Here is a 15,752-nt window from a genome sequence, read left to right on the forward strand (position 1 = left end):
ATGGAATCCAAGAAGAAAATCGTGATGATGAAAATTATGGGAGTAGTTGTAGTGTCAGTGTACATGGGGTCCAAGAAAATCAAGATGGTAGCAATTGTGATGACAGCTCACGTGGAACTTAAGGAGAAAATGGTGCAGTAGAGCCGAGTGTTGAAGTTCAACGCAATGTAGAGAGTGGTATACCACAAGCAGTCTCCAATGTATATCCCATGATAACAAGGAGTAAGCATGGAATCTGGAAGCCGAAAGTTTACAACGTTGCAAGTTCAGATCGAGAACCAACAAGTATAACAGAGGCCCTGATGAGTCCTCATTGGAAAGAAGCTGCACAAGCAGAGTTTGATGCCCTGGTAAGGAATGGCACATGGACTCTAGTTCCTCTTCCTAGAGATAGGAAGGCAGTAAACTGTAAATGGATTTTTCGAGTAAAGAGAAATGTTGATGGCTCGATATCAAGGTATAAAGCGCGTTTGGTGGCCAAAGGTTTTCTTCAAAAACCAGGAATTGACTTTGATGAAGTCTTCAGTCTGGTGGTTAAGCCTACAACGATCAGGGTGATCATTTCCTTGGCGTTGTCACAAGGATAGAAGTTGAGACAAGTTGATGTCAATAATGCCTTTTTGAACGGGTTGCTCACTGAAGAGGTGTACATGACTCAACCACCAGGGTATGAGCAAGGAAATGGTGAGCTGGTATGCAAGCTACACAAGGCGATTTATGGGCTGAAACAAGCACCGAGGGCCTGGTTTGATCGGCTGAAGGCATACTTGGAGTCTGAAGGTTTTTGCCTAGCTAAGTCGGATGCCTCTCTTTATGTTCGAAAGACCTCAGATAGCTTGGTGTACTTACTGGTGTACGTCGATGATATCATCTTGACAGGGGATAAAGAGGTGGTTGTTCAAAGTGTTATAGACAGACTGAATGCTCAGTTTTCGTTGAAGGATCTTGGACCATTGAGTTTTTTCCTAGGAGTTGAAGTCAGTTATGAAGGTTGTGATGTTGTTTTGAGTCAGCAAAAGTACATTCACGACCTTTTACAGAAGCATGGTTTTGCTGGAGTAAAGAGCCTTCCCACTCCCATGGTCTCAAATATCAAGCTATCTGCTAAGGAGGGAAAACCACTTGAAGATGTTGCACAGTACAGAAGCATAGTTGGTGCTCTGCAATACATTGTAATCACTCGGCCTGATGTGGCGTTTGTTGTGAATAGAGTATGTCAATTCATGCAAGCCCCACTGGATGTTCATTTTCAGGCAATCAAACGAATACTTCGTTATCTACAAGGCACAGTTGATTTTGGACTACGGTTTACACCCTCCTCGAGAATGGCTTTGACTGGCTTTGCAGATGCGAATTGGGGTTCAGATGTTGATGATAGGCGATCTACTTCAGGATTCTGTATATATTTTTTGTGGGAACTTGGTCTAGTGGAGCTCTAGAAAGAAACAGGTTGTTGCACGTTCAACTGCTGAGGTTGAATACCGAAGTGTGGCCTGTGCAGCTACTGAGATGGTGTGGCTTCGATCGTTGTTGGGGGAATTACATGTAGTTTCACATGGCAAGGCCACATTGTGGTGTGATAATACAAGTGCAGTGGCAGTATGTGCTAATCCTGTTCTTCATTCCAAGTTCAAACATGTTGAGTTAGATCTGTTTTTTGTTCGAGAAATGGTGGCTATGGGATAGCTACAAGTGCATGAAGTGCCTGCAGTCGAGCAAGTTGCTGATGTGCTGACCAAGCCTTTATCAGCACCTTTGTTTTTCAAACACAGACAACGGTTGCTGGTGATGCAGCTCAAGAGCAGATCAATTTGAGTTTGATGGAGGCTTGAAGTTGAAGGTTGCAAGGGGAATGTTAGTGTAAATGAGCATTTGTTCAATTTGAGTTTTTGAAGGAGTTTTGAAGTTGAAGGCTGCAAGGGGAATGTTAGTGTGAAGAATGAATGAAGTTGCTATGCATGGGACATGAGCACACGTACAACTGCAGTTCATGATGGTTGTGTCTATAGCTGATACATTTCAGCTAATAGTTGGAGCAGTTAATTTGTTGAAGTTAGTTACATCATCAGTTACTGCTATAGTGTTCACTATAAATACACTCCTTGAGACTTGTAATTGATATACTTGGAAATAATGAATTTCAGAAGATTTCTTTCTCTTGTTTGTTTTCTCTGTTCTTGCTTACATAGGTTAGACATCTAGTGATAATCTTTACATTTAGAAAGGCGTATGACTCTATTGAATGAAGTTTCCTTGATCTAGTTTTGAGGAAAATGAATTTCGGTTTAAGATGGAGGAAGTGGATTAAGTTGTGTATTTCATCCACTTCAATCTCAATATTAGTGAATTGTGTTCCGTCGAAATCTTTCAAGATTAGGAGAGGGCTACGACAGGTATGTCTGTTGTCCCCACTTCTGTTCAACCTGATCGCTGAAGCATTAAGCTGCTTAATTCGGAAAGTGTCAAAAGTTAATTTATTTGAAGGAATTAGGGTGGATAATTCGGAGGCTCCTATGACCCATATACAGTTTGCGGATATCATTTTGGTGTATACTCTCCTAAGTCGTTTTGTCAAAATACAGTCATAGAAGATTCCAAAAGAGTAGGAATTTGGAAGATGGTGTGGGAGATCAATGTCCCTCACAAGGTAGCTGCTTTTTTTAGGTTGTGTTGAATAGAATCTCGATTTGTGTTGAGTTAGCCAAAAGAGGAGTTGTGAGTTCGGACAAATGTTTATGCGTTCTTTGTCGTAAGGAAGTGGAATCAGTAAATCATATTTTTTGTCAATGCAATGTGATTTGGTTGGTTTGGAAGAAATGGTTTTCAAAGTGGAACCTCTAAGTTCTTAGTCCAGGTGATTTTAGATCCCTAATGGAATTATGGTTTGTCAGCTCGATTTTCAAATCGAGCCAGTTCATGTGGAACATTGCGTTCTTTGGTATTAATTGGTCGATATGGTTGAGTAGAAATGAGTCGCTGTTTAAGAATAAAAATTACGAGTGCATACAAAATCTTTGAATTTGCGTTAAGCAGGCAGCGTTCTGGAGTCGGTGCTCTAGGCCCGATTTTTGTTTTTCTACACTTGATTTCTGTAGGAGTACGAATGAGTTAATTAAACTGAAGTAATTATTGGGAGTGGGTTTTGGGGTCTGCTGGTGTCTTTGTTTTTTAGTCGCAGCCCTTGGTTTTGATCTTTGTTTTTGGTTTTTACGATATAATGTTGTTATTATTTATAGCTAAGAAGTGTATTAGGCTAGTTTCAAGTAGCTTGTTAGGAGCGAATATGTTTTGCTGCGGTAGTATCTTGCTTGGTATACGGTCGACCGAATCCATGGTTTTCGTAAGTGCAGGAACAGTTTTTTCATTGTTGAGGTAAAGCATAGTGGTGTTCCATAGCGTGAAGCTTAAAGGGTAAAACAAGGTCAATGCCCTTGAAAGCTGTTGGATTCAGATGGCTTGGTGGTATATGGCTTTCATACTGGTAGTATGGCTTAATGTTTTGTTGTTCGAGTGGCCATGCAAGGGATCCTGGTTCTAGTCATTTTGTAGAAAAGGAGTTTATGGCGCTATCATTGTGGTTTGCCCCTAGTGGTGTCTGAAAGTTTGTTGTCTTGAGCAAGAGGTTGTCTTGTCTAATCGTGTGGCATCAGAGTCAAAAATTTATCTTGATCAATTAATCATAACTCGAAGTACCTCAAATCCAAAATTACCTTAATATGAATAAATAGAACTTATAATGACCCAAACCTAAAACAGTTAAGAATTTAAAATTGACCCAAACCTCATCTGATTGGATGAAAAATTGATGAGACCTGAAGTGATTCAAAATAGGATAAATTATATGTTTAGTATCTAAACTATTAGTATTGAACTGTTTTAATACCTAAATTTTTAATTTTTTCAAAATTATACCTAAATTTTAGTTTTTATTTTATTTTACTACCTATATTAAAAAAATTTAACGTTAAATTTTGAAAAAAATAAATGTGTAGGTATTAAAACGAATTAAAATTGATATCTTAAGTACTAAATGTGTTAAATTTTTAACGATGTAGTATTAAAATGAAATGAAAAATAAACTTTAAGTATATTTAAAAAAAATAAAAATTTAATTATTAAAACAGACTAAAATTAACAAATTAACAAATTAAATAAATACGTAATTTATCTTTAATTTTTTTTAAAGTCTTAAAAATATTTGTACCCAAAAGAATTAGGGTATGTTTAATAAAAAGCCCAATAGCAAGAGAGGGCCACAAGAAAACTTATGCCTACCACCAGAAACGCAGATCTAAAATAAGAAGATCCATTAAAGTTGAGCAATAGGAAGATTTGAGCCATTGGCCATAGTCCCCCATTCCCAACTACCCTAGTGATTTGAAGCACCTGATTGGTCCGAACAACTCACCCACCCAGTCAAAACTCGCCAACTCGCCCTTCTTTATGCATCCGCCAACTCCCACCCTCTCTTGAATGTGTTATTTTGACTCGAGATTCAAATTTTCGTTTTTGGGTTAATTAGTTTCAGTGAAGGAAACAATTCTAAATCATGTTTATCTTTGATTGGTTCTATGGGATTCTTGCATCCCTTGGTTTATGGCAGAAAGAGGCCAAGATCTTGTTTTTAGGGCTTGATAATGCCGGCAAAACGACGCTGCTTCACATGCTCAAAGACGAGGTATTCTCATAATTCACCTTTTATTCATTAATTTGTTTTGTTGATCTCAGTTCTCATTTTGGGGGATTTGATTTCTGTATAATATTGTTGTTTTTTCTGATTGAGTTCTAATTTTTCTGATCTAACATGATTTGAATGCTATGGAAAGTTTAATTCAAAGTACGGCTATATAACATGTTCTGTTCTGAACCCACTGAGGGGATGGAATGTTGTTCTCTGAGAGGCCTAGGGTTCGAGCAGCCCTGCATAGTGTGAGTGTTATCAATGGTTAATAGAGATTTTGAATCGATACTACCTTGTCATCAGTCGAGAATATTAAAAAATATGATATTTTCTTGAAATATTGATGGGATTATAACCATGTAGCTGGAAATTTTGATTTATAAAAGGAAGAATATGTATGGTTGTTTGCTTTTTTCCCCTCTTTTTTCTATAATAAGTTGATTTATAGTTTGTTTTTTAATGGGATTTGGCAGAGATTAGTTCAGCATCAGCCTACACAGCATCCTACATCAGAGGAATTGAGTATTGGGAAAATCAAGTTTAAGGCTTTTGATTTGGGAGGCCATCAGATTGCTCGAAGAGTTTGGAAAGATTACTATGCCAAGGTAGATACTTTTACCTACAAGTTCATGTGATTTTTTTTTTGTTTCCAGACAACAAACTATGCACTTTTTTTTGCAAATTTTAGTCATCATTTCATATATATATATATATATATAGAGAGAGAGAGAGAGGGAAAAATAGACGGATGAGATTATCAATGGGAAATGAGAAGATATTCACTGAAAAATCCAGATATTCTCAGTTGTCTATTTTCACTCATCCAACTTCTTAAATCAATGTAAAACTTTTTTTAGTTTTACGTAGTGTAACTAGATCCTAATCCATGCAGTGTTTTCAAGGCATGTTCTTAGATGTGCCTGTTCCACGCACCTTAGCACTAGACAACGGAAGCGCCTCACACCCTTTTGGGCAAGTCCCATTTAACCAGGCACAGGCTTGGTGGTGCGTTTCGGGATGCTTTTGTAATTAGATATACCTTTACTGGTGCGAAAGAGAGAAGATTCGAGTCTATACTTCTCAACCAGAATGCCTGTTTTCTTTTTCTTGAGAGCATAGTTGAACTGATATAAAAGTTGATTGGTAGGTGGATGCTGTTGTTTACCTGGTGGATGCTTATGACAAGGAGAGGTTTGCTGAGTCTAAAAAGGAGTTGGATGCTCTCCTCTCCGATGAATCCTTGGCTAATGTTCCATTCCTGATATTGGGCAACAAGATCGATATACCATACGCTGCCTCAGAAGACGAGTTGCGTTATCACCTTGGCCTGACGAATTTCACCACCGGAAAGGGCCAGGTGAACTTGGGAGACTCAAACGTTCGCCCCCTCGAGGTATTCATGTGTAGTATCGTTCGAAAAATGGGTTATGGAGATGGTTTCAAGTGGGTTTCTCAATACATTAAGTAGGTAGGTATAGAGAATTCAGATATGCTATGTTTTCTTTCTCAATGTTATATCTGTACCGACTTCAGTAGGGTTATCCCTTTTCACTTTTGCTTCCATTTTTGTTTGAATCGATAAACATACTTTCCATCTATTTGCCCCTTCGTTGTCCATTGTTGCTTATCAATATGCATCCTTGTGATTCAACCAAGACTCAATTTAGCAGATAGGAATGACTAAAATCCTTTTTGATTTCTGCTATCTCCAATTTATAGGCAGGATTGTATATTAAATATATTACAATGATGTGCATCATCCTAAGAAGCAATGTAACATGCTACAATAAAATCTGGAAACAGTTACTATCGGGTCATTGCATATTTATCATGATTGCGGCAATAGTGAATGTTATTACAGGGATTATAGGTATCCATGATTGCGGCAATAGTGAATGTAATTACGGTGATTATAGGTATCGTGATTGTGAAATAATTGTTTTGGATGGTATCTTTATTTTAAAAAAGCGCAAAGTGCACTGCAAAGCTCACACCTTCTATATATTAATTTTATAATATATACACATCCATTATTCATCAGTTCACTCTTCAAGCATTTAATCTATTTCACTATTGTTATTTAAATATTATTTAATTTAATATTTTTATTATTTTAAAATTTATTATATTCACAACCTATATTTCACTTAGTCTTACATAAATACATTTCACTTGGTTTTACGGTGAATATAAACTCAATTTCACTTAGTTTTACAGTGAGTAGAAATTCTGTAAGAGACCTTAATAAAGAAAAAAATACATAAATGATTTATTGGAAAATAAAGTGATGATTTTGAGAGTGCATGTCTATGATTGATTCTATGAAGACTTGGTATTTAAGCCTACCTAGTGTGTCATCTCTCTTTCATAGAAACTTATATGGTGCACGGTTCATTATTATGCTCACTATTCCAATTTTATAAAATACTATGACAAGTTAAAAACTCTTAAAATTTAGTGCATAAATTAAAAAAGTAGAGATTAATTTGATTGAGTAGAATACAAAATTTTGTCACAGTAAATAAATATATGATGGTCTCTTTAGGGTTAACATGTTGAATATTATGAATGAAAAAGTGATTGACACTAGTGCTACTAAAAAGATGGTTTATAGTCATTGAGTATATTCTTAAATAAAGGAATTGAAAGAAATTAGTATATTAATAAATAGAGGAACTGAAACAAATTATCTATCCTAAGGAGTTGTTGAAATCTCTTTGTGAAATACTTGAGATAATTTTCTCGTTGTTAGGAAAAGTTAACAACTCTCAATAAATATTGTTATAATATTCATAGTTTCCTGAACACCTTTTATGAAGAGTTAGAAAAATCAAAATTCTTTTTGAATGAGAAAAAGTCGTGGAAGACTAAAATGAGATATAAAGAATTTCGTAATTGTTTGAGAATACAATCATGTATAAACAAATTTTGTGTTTGTTAAAGTATAATTTTATGGTTAAAACTAATAACAAACTTTACTCAAGTATGAATGAGTAAATGTGCAAGGGAACTTGTTTATACATTATCCAAGACACTTATGAATTTATTTATATCTTAAAATGTTATAAATGTGAAGTGTCTTGAAATGATGATCCAAGTGCGAGAAGAACCTAGTTGATCCTCTTACTAAATGTTAAAGTCGAAAACTTATTCTTGATTCGTCGAAGGAATGAGTTTAAAGCCCATTGGTTGAGGAATTCATGGTGGAGAACCAACTTAGTTATCTAAGTTCAATGTGATCAAACGAAACTATGGAAAAACTCATAACGTACATTTCTACTTACATATCTCTATGACGAATAATGTACATGCACAATAAGAGCTTAATTACTCTTAATAAATTCATAGCCTAGGCTTTGAGTGGTCTTAGTGAGAAAGACTTGATGAATTTACCTATTTTTGATTGAATATATATTCTTAATATGCTTCTAACCCAGTGTTGAGTGAGTAATCTTAATCATAAAGTATTAAATGAACTTACCGCTAGAGAGAATGAGTTTTATTAAAACGCTAAATGAATTCAAACCTAGTGTTGTGCAAACGTCACAGTGATCTTATAACCAAATAACGCAAAAAATGGGTTAAGTGCTTAAGTAGTGGATTTACCTATTCTTAAAGGAAATATAGTCCATCCTTGAAATGTTCCACACAGTTTTTTTTTAGTAGGTGTTTATTAGTAAATAGAAAGATACACTTATTATAAGAGATCCATTAAAAAAATCTACCTAAATCTAAATGGAGAAAAAAAGAGTGAAACAATAACAATGGCTCATAAAGACACCAACCCAGTTGAGAACATAAAAATGATATCCCTAGGTACTGACCCCACAATCCCACCGCAAATAAGAACAAACAAAATTAGAGGAGGGACAAAGCCACTGAGCCCAGTCGATGATGATTGAACAGAGCTATGGGGTCTACGATCCCCTTAGTACAATCAGACAGCGCCCAAGGCTAAGATTGCTCCACCCAACTCAAAAACCAAGACAAAACCCCATAGTCAAGTACCATCGAGAGCCTCCCCTGGACAAAAGCTGATCCAATCGCCCGCTTTGGTAGATGGTCAACTGTCGTGTTGCACCTTCTAGAGATATGCTTAACGACAAACTTTTCTTGAAGAATTATCGATGAAACAGGGATGAGGATGTAAGCCCATTTTGGAGGAGCGAGGGAGGGGAACTGCAGTCAGTTCACCACTTCAGTGTAATCACTTTCAATAATTAGGTCAAAAACCTTAAACCATTTGGATCCCATGAACAACTTAATAGCTTGGAGAACGACCAGAATCTTCACTTCCACCGAGGACTCGCACCCAATTGGAACCGAGAAAGAAAGAAGCGAGATACCATCAATATCATAGAGAACCCCGCCAATACCTCCGCCACCCATGTCCACCTGCATCGCACCATCTAAAATAAATTTTAAAGAGCCTCTCGGGGGAGGAAGGCAAGACTGATGTGAGATCACCAATTTCTTTACCAGTAAGGAATCATCCAGAGTGCTAAATCCGCTACCAAATTTCCCAAGCTAAACGGGGAGGCAAGGTACTTGGCCTTCAACCAACGAGCAACTCGATATTTTATGAGAAATACCAATTGAAGCCTTTCAAGTTTCTTACCATTAAAAATCAATTCGTTTTGATGTAACCAAATAGACCATATAGCAACGAAAGGCAATGTGCTCTAAACTTTCGATGCAGCTTGAAGAGGAGAGTCTCACTCCAGACCACCATGAAATTAATAGGATCAATCTGGAATACAACTGAGACCCCCCATAGTGTGAGAAGAATAAGTGTTCAATAGATTCCAAAAATTTCGAGCAAAATGGGCATGTCTAATCTAGCAACCCGACCCTCTCCTTTTAAGTTCAGCCCTTACCAGTACTCTCCGCTGAAACATTCTCCAAACAAATGCTTTCACTTTGGAGGGAGCAATTCCCACCCAAAAAAGTTTATTCCAATTAAACTGGACTAGCCCGCTTGGATATTTAAGAAGCGATGCTGATTTAATTGAAAATAATCCGTCAATCGAACCAAGCCATTTGACTCAGTCCGAAGATGACGACGAGCTCATAAAGTTGTTGAGCGCACGAAACAGTGCATCCCATTACTGCTTTTCCCAATAAAAAGCAACCCTTCTAAGCAATACCTTCCAACACCATCCCCGATTATTTTTCGGAAAAAACTCCATTATTGGTCACAGCGTTTTTGAAGAGCCAAAAGGAATGCCTCCCGTGAGAGAACAAGAGCACGCCATCACCCTTAAGCCAGATGATACCCCAATGAACTTAAGACCTTATAGGGTTTCTCATCATCAGAAAATTGAAGTGGAGAAGCAGGTGGTTGGAATGTTGTCCTTAACCATAATTCAGGTAAACAAAAGTTCTATTTCTTCTTACTTACTAGTTAGGAAGAAAGATGAATTTTGGAGACTTTGTATGGATTATAGGCAATTGAGTTCACTTACGGTTAAGAATAAATTCCCTACACCTATGGTTAAGGATCTATCGGATGAATAGCATGTGGTTGTCTATTTTTTAAAAATTGATTTGCGGTCTAGATATTGGAAAATTAGGATCAATGAGAAGGGTATATCTAAGACTAAATAGCAAAACATAACTTATCACGTAGTGGACAACTTGAGCAAAAAAAAAAAAAAAAAAGAGAGGCAGAAAACAGAATCAACTCAACCCCAACACAAATGCATAACAGAGCAAAAACACACTACAACATCAAGAACACCATTGGGCATATTCGAACTACACCTTCCTTAGTGTAAATGCTATTCGATCAATCTCAACTACAAAGCTCACCACATCCATGTTCACACTAATACACAGGTACATAACACCCCAGTCCAAAATTTCTTCACTCTTTAGGATATAACACCCTTTAACTATTTACGCAAGCAAGGAACGAATATAACAGCTTCAGAAAAACTTCTTCAAACCTCGCACCCCCCAAAGAGAAAACACTAATGATTTGCCTTTCAATTGGTTTTTAAACCAATCCACAACTCAACTTCTCGACCACTTGCAATATCTATCACCAAGTTTTGACAAGGGTTGTGCTGAAAACCTTTCTTTGCAAAATAATCACCATTATATATGGTGATTTAGAAAATCTATACTACTACTGACTGCTTCAAAATATCTTTGACCCAAAGCAAATGAATTTAACTTCCACCAAATACAGATAAGAAAAGGATTGCAACTCTCAATGGAATGAATAAACACGATTGCCCATCATCTGACTTACACTAAAAGCTACACTTAGCACTGCTTTCGTAACTCCACAAAGCTACTTATTCACAATGGACCATGACGATTTGCACCCATATTCCTCTCAAGATCATTTGGTCTTACTAACGAACCTGCTACTTTCCAATCTTTAGCGAACAAACTTTTCAAACAGTTTCTGAGGAAATTTGTATTAATTTTATTTTATGATATATTGGTATACAATTTAAGCCTACAAGATCACGCTAAACATCTCAGAATAGTCTTATCTATTCTTCAAGATCATGGATTATTTGCCAAAAGAAGTAAATGGTTTTTTGGACAACCATAAGTGAAATACTTAGGCCATCTGATTTATTCAAAAGGGGTAGCGATAGACCCTTCAAAAATTGCAACCATGGAGAATTAGCCACTACCAAGGAACTTGAAATCATTGAGGGGGTTCCTAGGTTTTACATGGTATTACAGGAGGTTTATTAGGGGATATAGAGCTATTAGTAGCCATTGACTAATATGCTCAAGAAGGAAGGCTTTAATTGGACACTTGCAACAAGAGAAGCTTTTGAACTACTCAAATCAGCTATGTGTAGTGCTCCAGTGTTAGTTTTGTCAGATTTTTCCAAGATTTTTTTAAGAAACAGATACTAGGTCAGGGGAGATTGAAGCTATTTTATCTCAGGAAGACAGACCTATTGCTTATCTCGGAAAAACTTTGGGTCCAAAATATATGGATTTGTCTATTTGAGAGAGAATATCTAACTATTTTATTAGCTGTCTTCAGATGGAGACATTATCTGGAGGGTGGAACCTTTATTATTAAAATAGACCATAAACCATTGAAGCATTTACTTGAGGAGAAATTGCCTAAAACTATAGAAAAGAAGGGATTTACCAAGCTGCTCGGATTGGATCGTACAATTGAATACGTTGAAGGGAAGAGCAATGTGGCAGCATGTGCCTTATCTAGACAGTATGAAGACAAATGAAAATTTAGTAAATCGAGGTCACTATGATCTTTCTAGCTTGGGTACAAGACATTAAAGACAACTATGCTCGATTTAGCTAAAGAGATTATGGTGGCTACAACAGTTCATAATGATCCAAATGCAGATTGGAAGTTGGTTAGGAGGTTCTTTGCAAACAAAAGGTCTATGTGGGATCTACTAGAACACTAAGACAACCGCTTTTAAACCTTTTGCATGACTCTCCTCAGGGCGGACAGTCGGGTATTCAAGCCACTTGTCAAAGACTTAAGTCCTATTTTTATTAGTTAGGAATGAAGACTATTATAGACTCATGTAACTCTCTGTAATACTTATCAAAGAACAGAGGATGAACATGTTTCCTATCGTGGTCTCTTTCAACCTATTGAAGTTCCTCTATTGAGGGCTTAGCAAAATCACAGAAATTCAATTGCATTCTGGTTATTATAGACAAATTCACCAAAAATGAACGCTTTCTAGCATTGACACACCCTACACTGTTCATTATATTGCTAAACTTTATTTAGATTAGGTTTACAAGTTACATGGTCCACTTAAAGTGGTTATTTCAGACATGGACAAGCCTTTCACCAGACTTTTTTTTTAAAGAAATTGATGAAACAATTGGAACCACTACCTTGTTAAGCACTCATTATCACCCTGAGACAAATGATCAAATCAAATGTTTGAACCAATACCTAGAGCAATATCTATGTTGTATGTGTTTCTTAAAACCACAATAATGGGTTACGTGGTTACCCCAGGTCGAGTGGTGGTATAACACCATTTATCATTCAACATTGGGTATAACACCCTTTGAAGCATTGTATGGTTACAAGCCACTATGGGTGACCTGACACCTAGATTCTAATTTTCAAGCATATCAGGATTTATTACAAGGAAGGGATCACTTTTTTTTTGCATAGCAATATCAATTTTATTTATAGTATGGACTAAGTCCATAATCCGGTATATATAACCCCGATGAGGCTCTACAAAGCCACTGCAACAAGCCCACTCACACCAAGAACAGTAGCTAATCGTCGCCCATATCACCGCTCAAAGAAGAAATAAAACACTTCTAGCTTTCGTGATCATAAAAGCACAAAACTGTTGAAACAAAAACCAAAACAAACACGCCTAACTACTCATTAAACAACTCGAGAGCTCACCACCATGCTTTGAGCATTGAATCTTTTCTCATCCGACATTTGCTAAAGAATCTGCCATATTTTTACTCTGCCTAGGCGCATAATTGAATTGTATATTCCCCATCTGGTTTACAGCTAAGTCGAAGTCTCTGAAGAAACTCTAGAACATCCATGGCCTCAATCTAGTGTTCTTCACCCATGATATCACCACTTGAGAATCCGATTCCACCTCCAATCCACAGTCAAGACTTTTTCTTGATTCCATAATCAAATCCGCTGCAAATTTAAAGGTGATTAATTCTGCATGATCTGAGCAAGATACAACTGTCGTAACCGATTTTCACCCGGTACAACGTTTTTTAGCGAAAAGCAAGTAAATGAATAGCTTATAATGAACAGAATGGAGTCGCCATCGATCTTTTAGGTTAGGTAGATCAAATACCTAAAAACCGCCTTTTAAAAGAGTTTTTAAGAAAATGTAATTTTAAAAGATAAACAAGTATAGTGTAATCAGAGATTCATTCTTTTTAGTAATAAAAAGGGATTCGAGGTCGATTACGCTGGGGGAAGGATAAGCATCCCACAACGCCTAAAATTAGTACCCATCGATTATAAATTATCTCTAATAGTGGAAATCTAAGAATTTGAATATAAATTTAAGTTACAATCCTATTATTCCTAATTTAATCACACAATTTTTATTTAACTCTAACGAGAAATAGAAAATATTCTAATATTTCCAATTGAAGATAAAATAATCCCTAAAATATTTTAGGACGAATATTTCTTTTTCCAACTGAAATAATTAGAATATGATAATTCCTCAAAAAAAAAACTCAATATTAAAATAATTTGATTCAACCAAAATGAATATAACTAAAGTAGGCATACTTGATTGATTTTTTTTAGGTTTTCTTAGTAGGATTTTTATTTATTTTAAAATATCAGAATAGGAAATCTAGTTACTTTAACACGATCATTTCTTAATATTTTTAAAATAAATATTGTCTTTAATCCATTTATGAAATCGGTGGAGTTATGCTTATAAAGATTTCATATATATTCATAGGGCTAAAATGAAATGAACAGAAAATAAAGAGCAACAATTAAAGTACTAAATTTAAAGTATCAAAAAATAAATGACAAAAATAAAAATAAAATAAAAACAATAACCAAATTATAATTAAACTGTGACCAAAATATAATCAAACAAAAACAACATATCAAAAATTAAAATAAGACAAAAAATAAATGATAAAATTTTGAGCAAACCAAACAACATATTAAAATAAAATATAACAAATGACCAAAACAAAAATAAATAAAAATAACGTATCAATGTTAAAATAAAATGTAAATATGACCAAAATAGAAACAATAAAATTGATATGCTCAAATTAGAAATAAAAAACAAAGAAATCAAGTGACTAAAGTGTAAATTCATGACAAAGCTAGGAGGGCTTTTGAGTGATTAACCTACAAACTTGTTACATAAATATAAAAACACGCTAAAGGTCAAGGGACCTTATCGTGATTTACCCCTAAAACGAAATTAAACTCTTAAGTAACCAAAACACAAGACGTAGCAAATATAAGGGGACTTAAACTTGATTTAACCCTAAAACTAGTGGCTAAATGTAAATCATAGCAAAACCTAGATTGACTTAAAGGTAAATAACTCAAAACCTAAACTATATATATATATATACATATTTTCTCTCTTGTGTGGCTAACCTAGCCAGTCTCTTCTTCTTTTTTTCTTTCAACCGAGAGAAACAAAAGCTCTCATTTTTTTACATTCGACCGAGCAACCCAAATAAAAAGTCTCACCGTCGGCCACCGTAAATCGGCTAGAATTTACTCTTCCGACCACCCATAACAAAATCCAAGCCTAAAAACATTCCTCCATAAATTCTAAGTCCCGATTTGGGACTAAACTACCAAGCACGAGACTTGCAAAAATTCAAGTCTTCCTCCGATGTTTCGCCAACGACCTAGACTCCGACGAAGAACCAAAAACGAGGTAAAATCATCTTCTTTACTACTTTTTTAGCTGGCTTATTTTTTCTGAAAAAATAAAATAAAATATGAAATTCAAAGCTGAAAAATAAAAACCAAATGTAAAAATAACCTTTGATGTATTTTTCTTTATGATTTTCTTTGTATTGCTCTATCTTTCTGTAAAAAGTTACATACTGTTCTGGGGTTTTTATAACCCCATTTTTCTTGTAAAAAATTTACATTATCATTTTTTTGTGATGATGGGCTGACCTGGGACGTGGGGCATGGGTGGCCATGGGTGGAGCTGCCGGTGACATAGAACACTTGAGACCACGGACGTGGCGGCTGTGCTATAACGAAGAGCGACAACTGTTGTTGGTAGAGCTGAAACGTGGAGGGATAGATGGTGTTCATCTGGAAGTTGTTCTGGAAGTTGTTGGAACCATCGATTGGAGCTACAACGTGGAGGGGGTAGCTGGTGGGTGTTGATTTGATTGCTACTGTTGATGCGCGTGGAGGCTGCTGTTGAGGTAAAAATGGTCATTACAATTGCCCCTCTTTGCTCATTATTGTGGAACAGGAATGGAGCAAAGACATAAAGCACCATTTCTAGCTTGAATTGTTCAAACTTCTGAGCTATAAGTTCTTCTCATTATGAAATATTTTGCTAGGAATGACGATCCACCTCCTTCTACGATG

At 35.9% G+C, this 15,752-nt stretch overlaps 2 protein-coding genes across 2 annotated transcripts; both read left to right on the forward strand.

Annotated features, from left to right (window-relative positions):
* Positions 1–209: 209 nt before the first annotated feature.
* Positions 210–587, forward strand: LOC120115322 (uncharacterized mitochondrial protein AtMg00820-like). Its single transcript, XM_039136051.1, has one exon. It carries the CDS (start codon positions 210–212, stop codon positions 585–587), a length of 378 nt encoding a protein of 125 aa, XP_038991982.1.
* Positions 588–4,442: 3,855 nt separating this feature from the next.
* On the forward strand, positions 4,443–6,279 carry LOC120115356 (GTP-binding protein SAR1A-like). Its single transcript, XM_039136088.1, has 3 exons — positions 4,443–4,678; positions 5,155–5,286; positions 5,829–6,279. The coding sequence occupies exons 1-3, from the start codon at positions 4,550–4,552 to the stop codon at positions 6,147–6,149; spliced, it is 582 nt and encodes a 193-aa protein (XP_038992019.1). The 5' UTR covers positions 4,443–4,549; the 3' UTR covers positions 6,150–6,279.
* The last annotated feature ends 9,473 nt before the right edge of the window (positions 6,280–15,752 follow it).

Source organism: Hibiscus syriacus, unplaced genomic scaffold (genome assembly GCF_006381635.1).
Source record: "Hibiscus syriacus cultivar Baekdansim isolate YM2019G1 unplaced genomic scaffold, ASM638163v2 tig00110263_pilon, whole genome shotgun sequence".
Classification (NCBI taxonomy): domain Eukaryota; kingdom Viridiplantae; phylum Streptophyta; class Magnoliopsida; order Malvales; family Malvaceae; genus Hibiscus; species Hibiscus syriacus.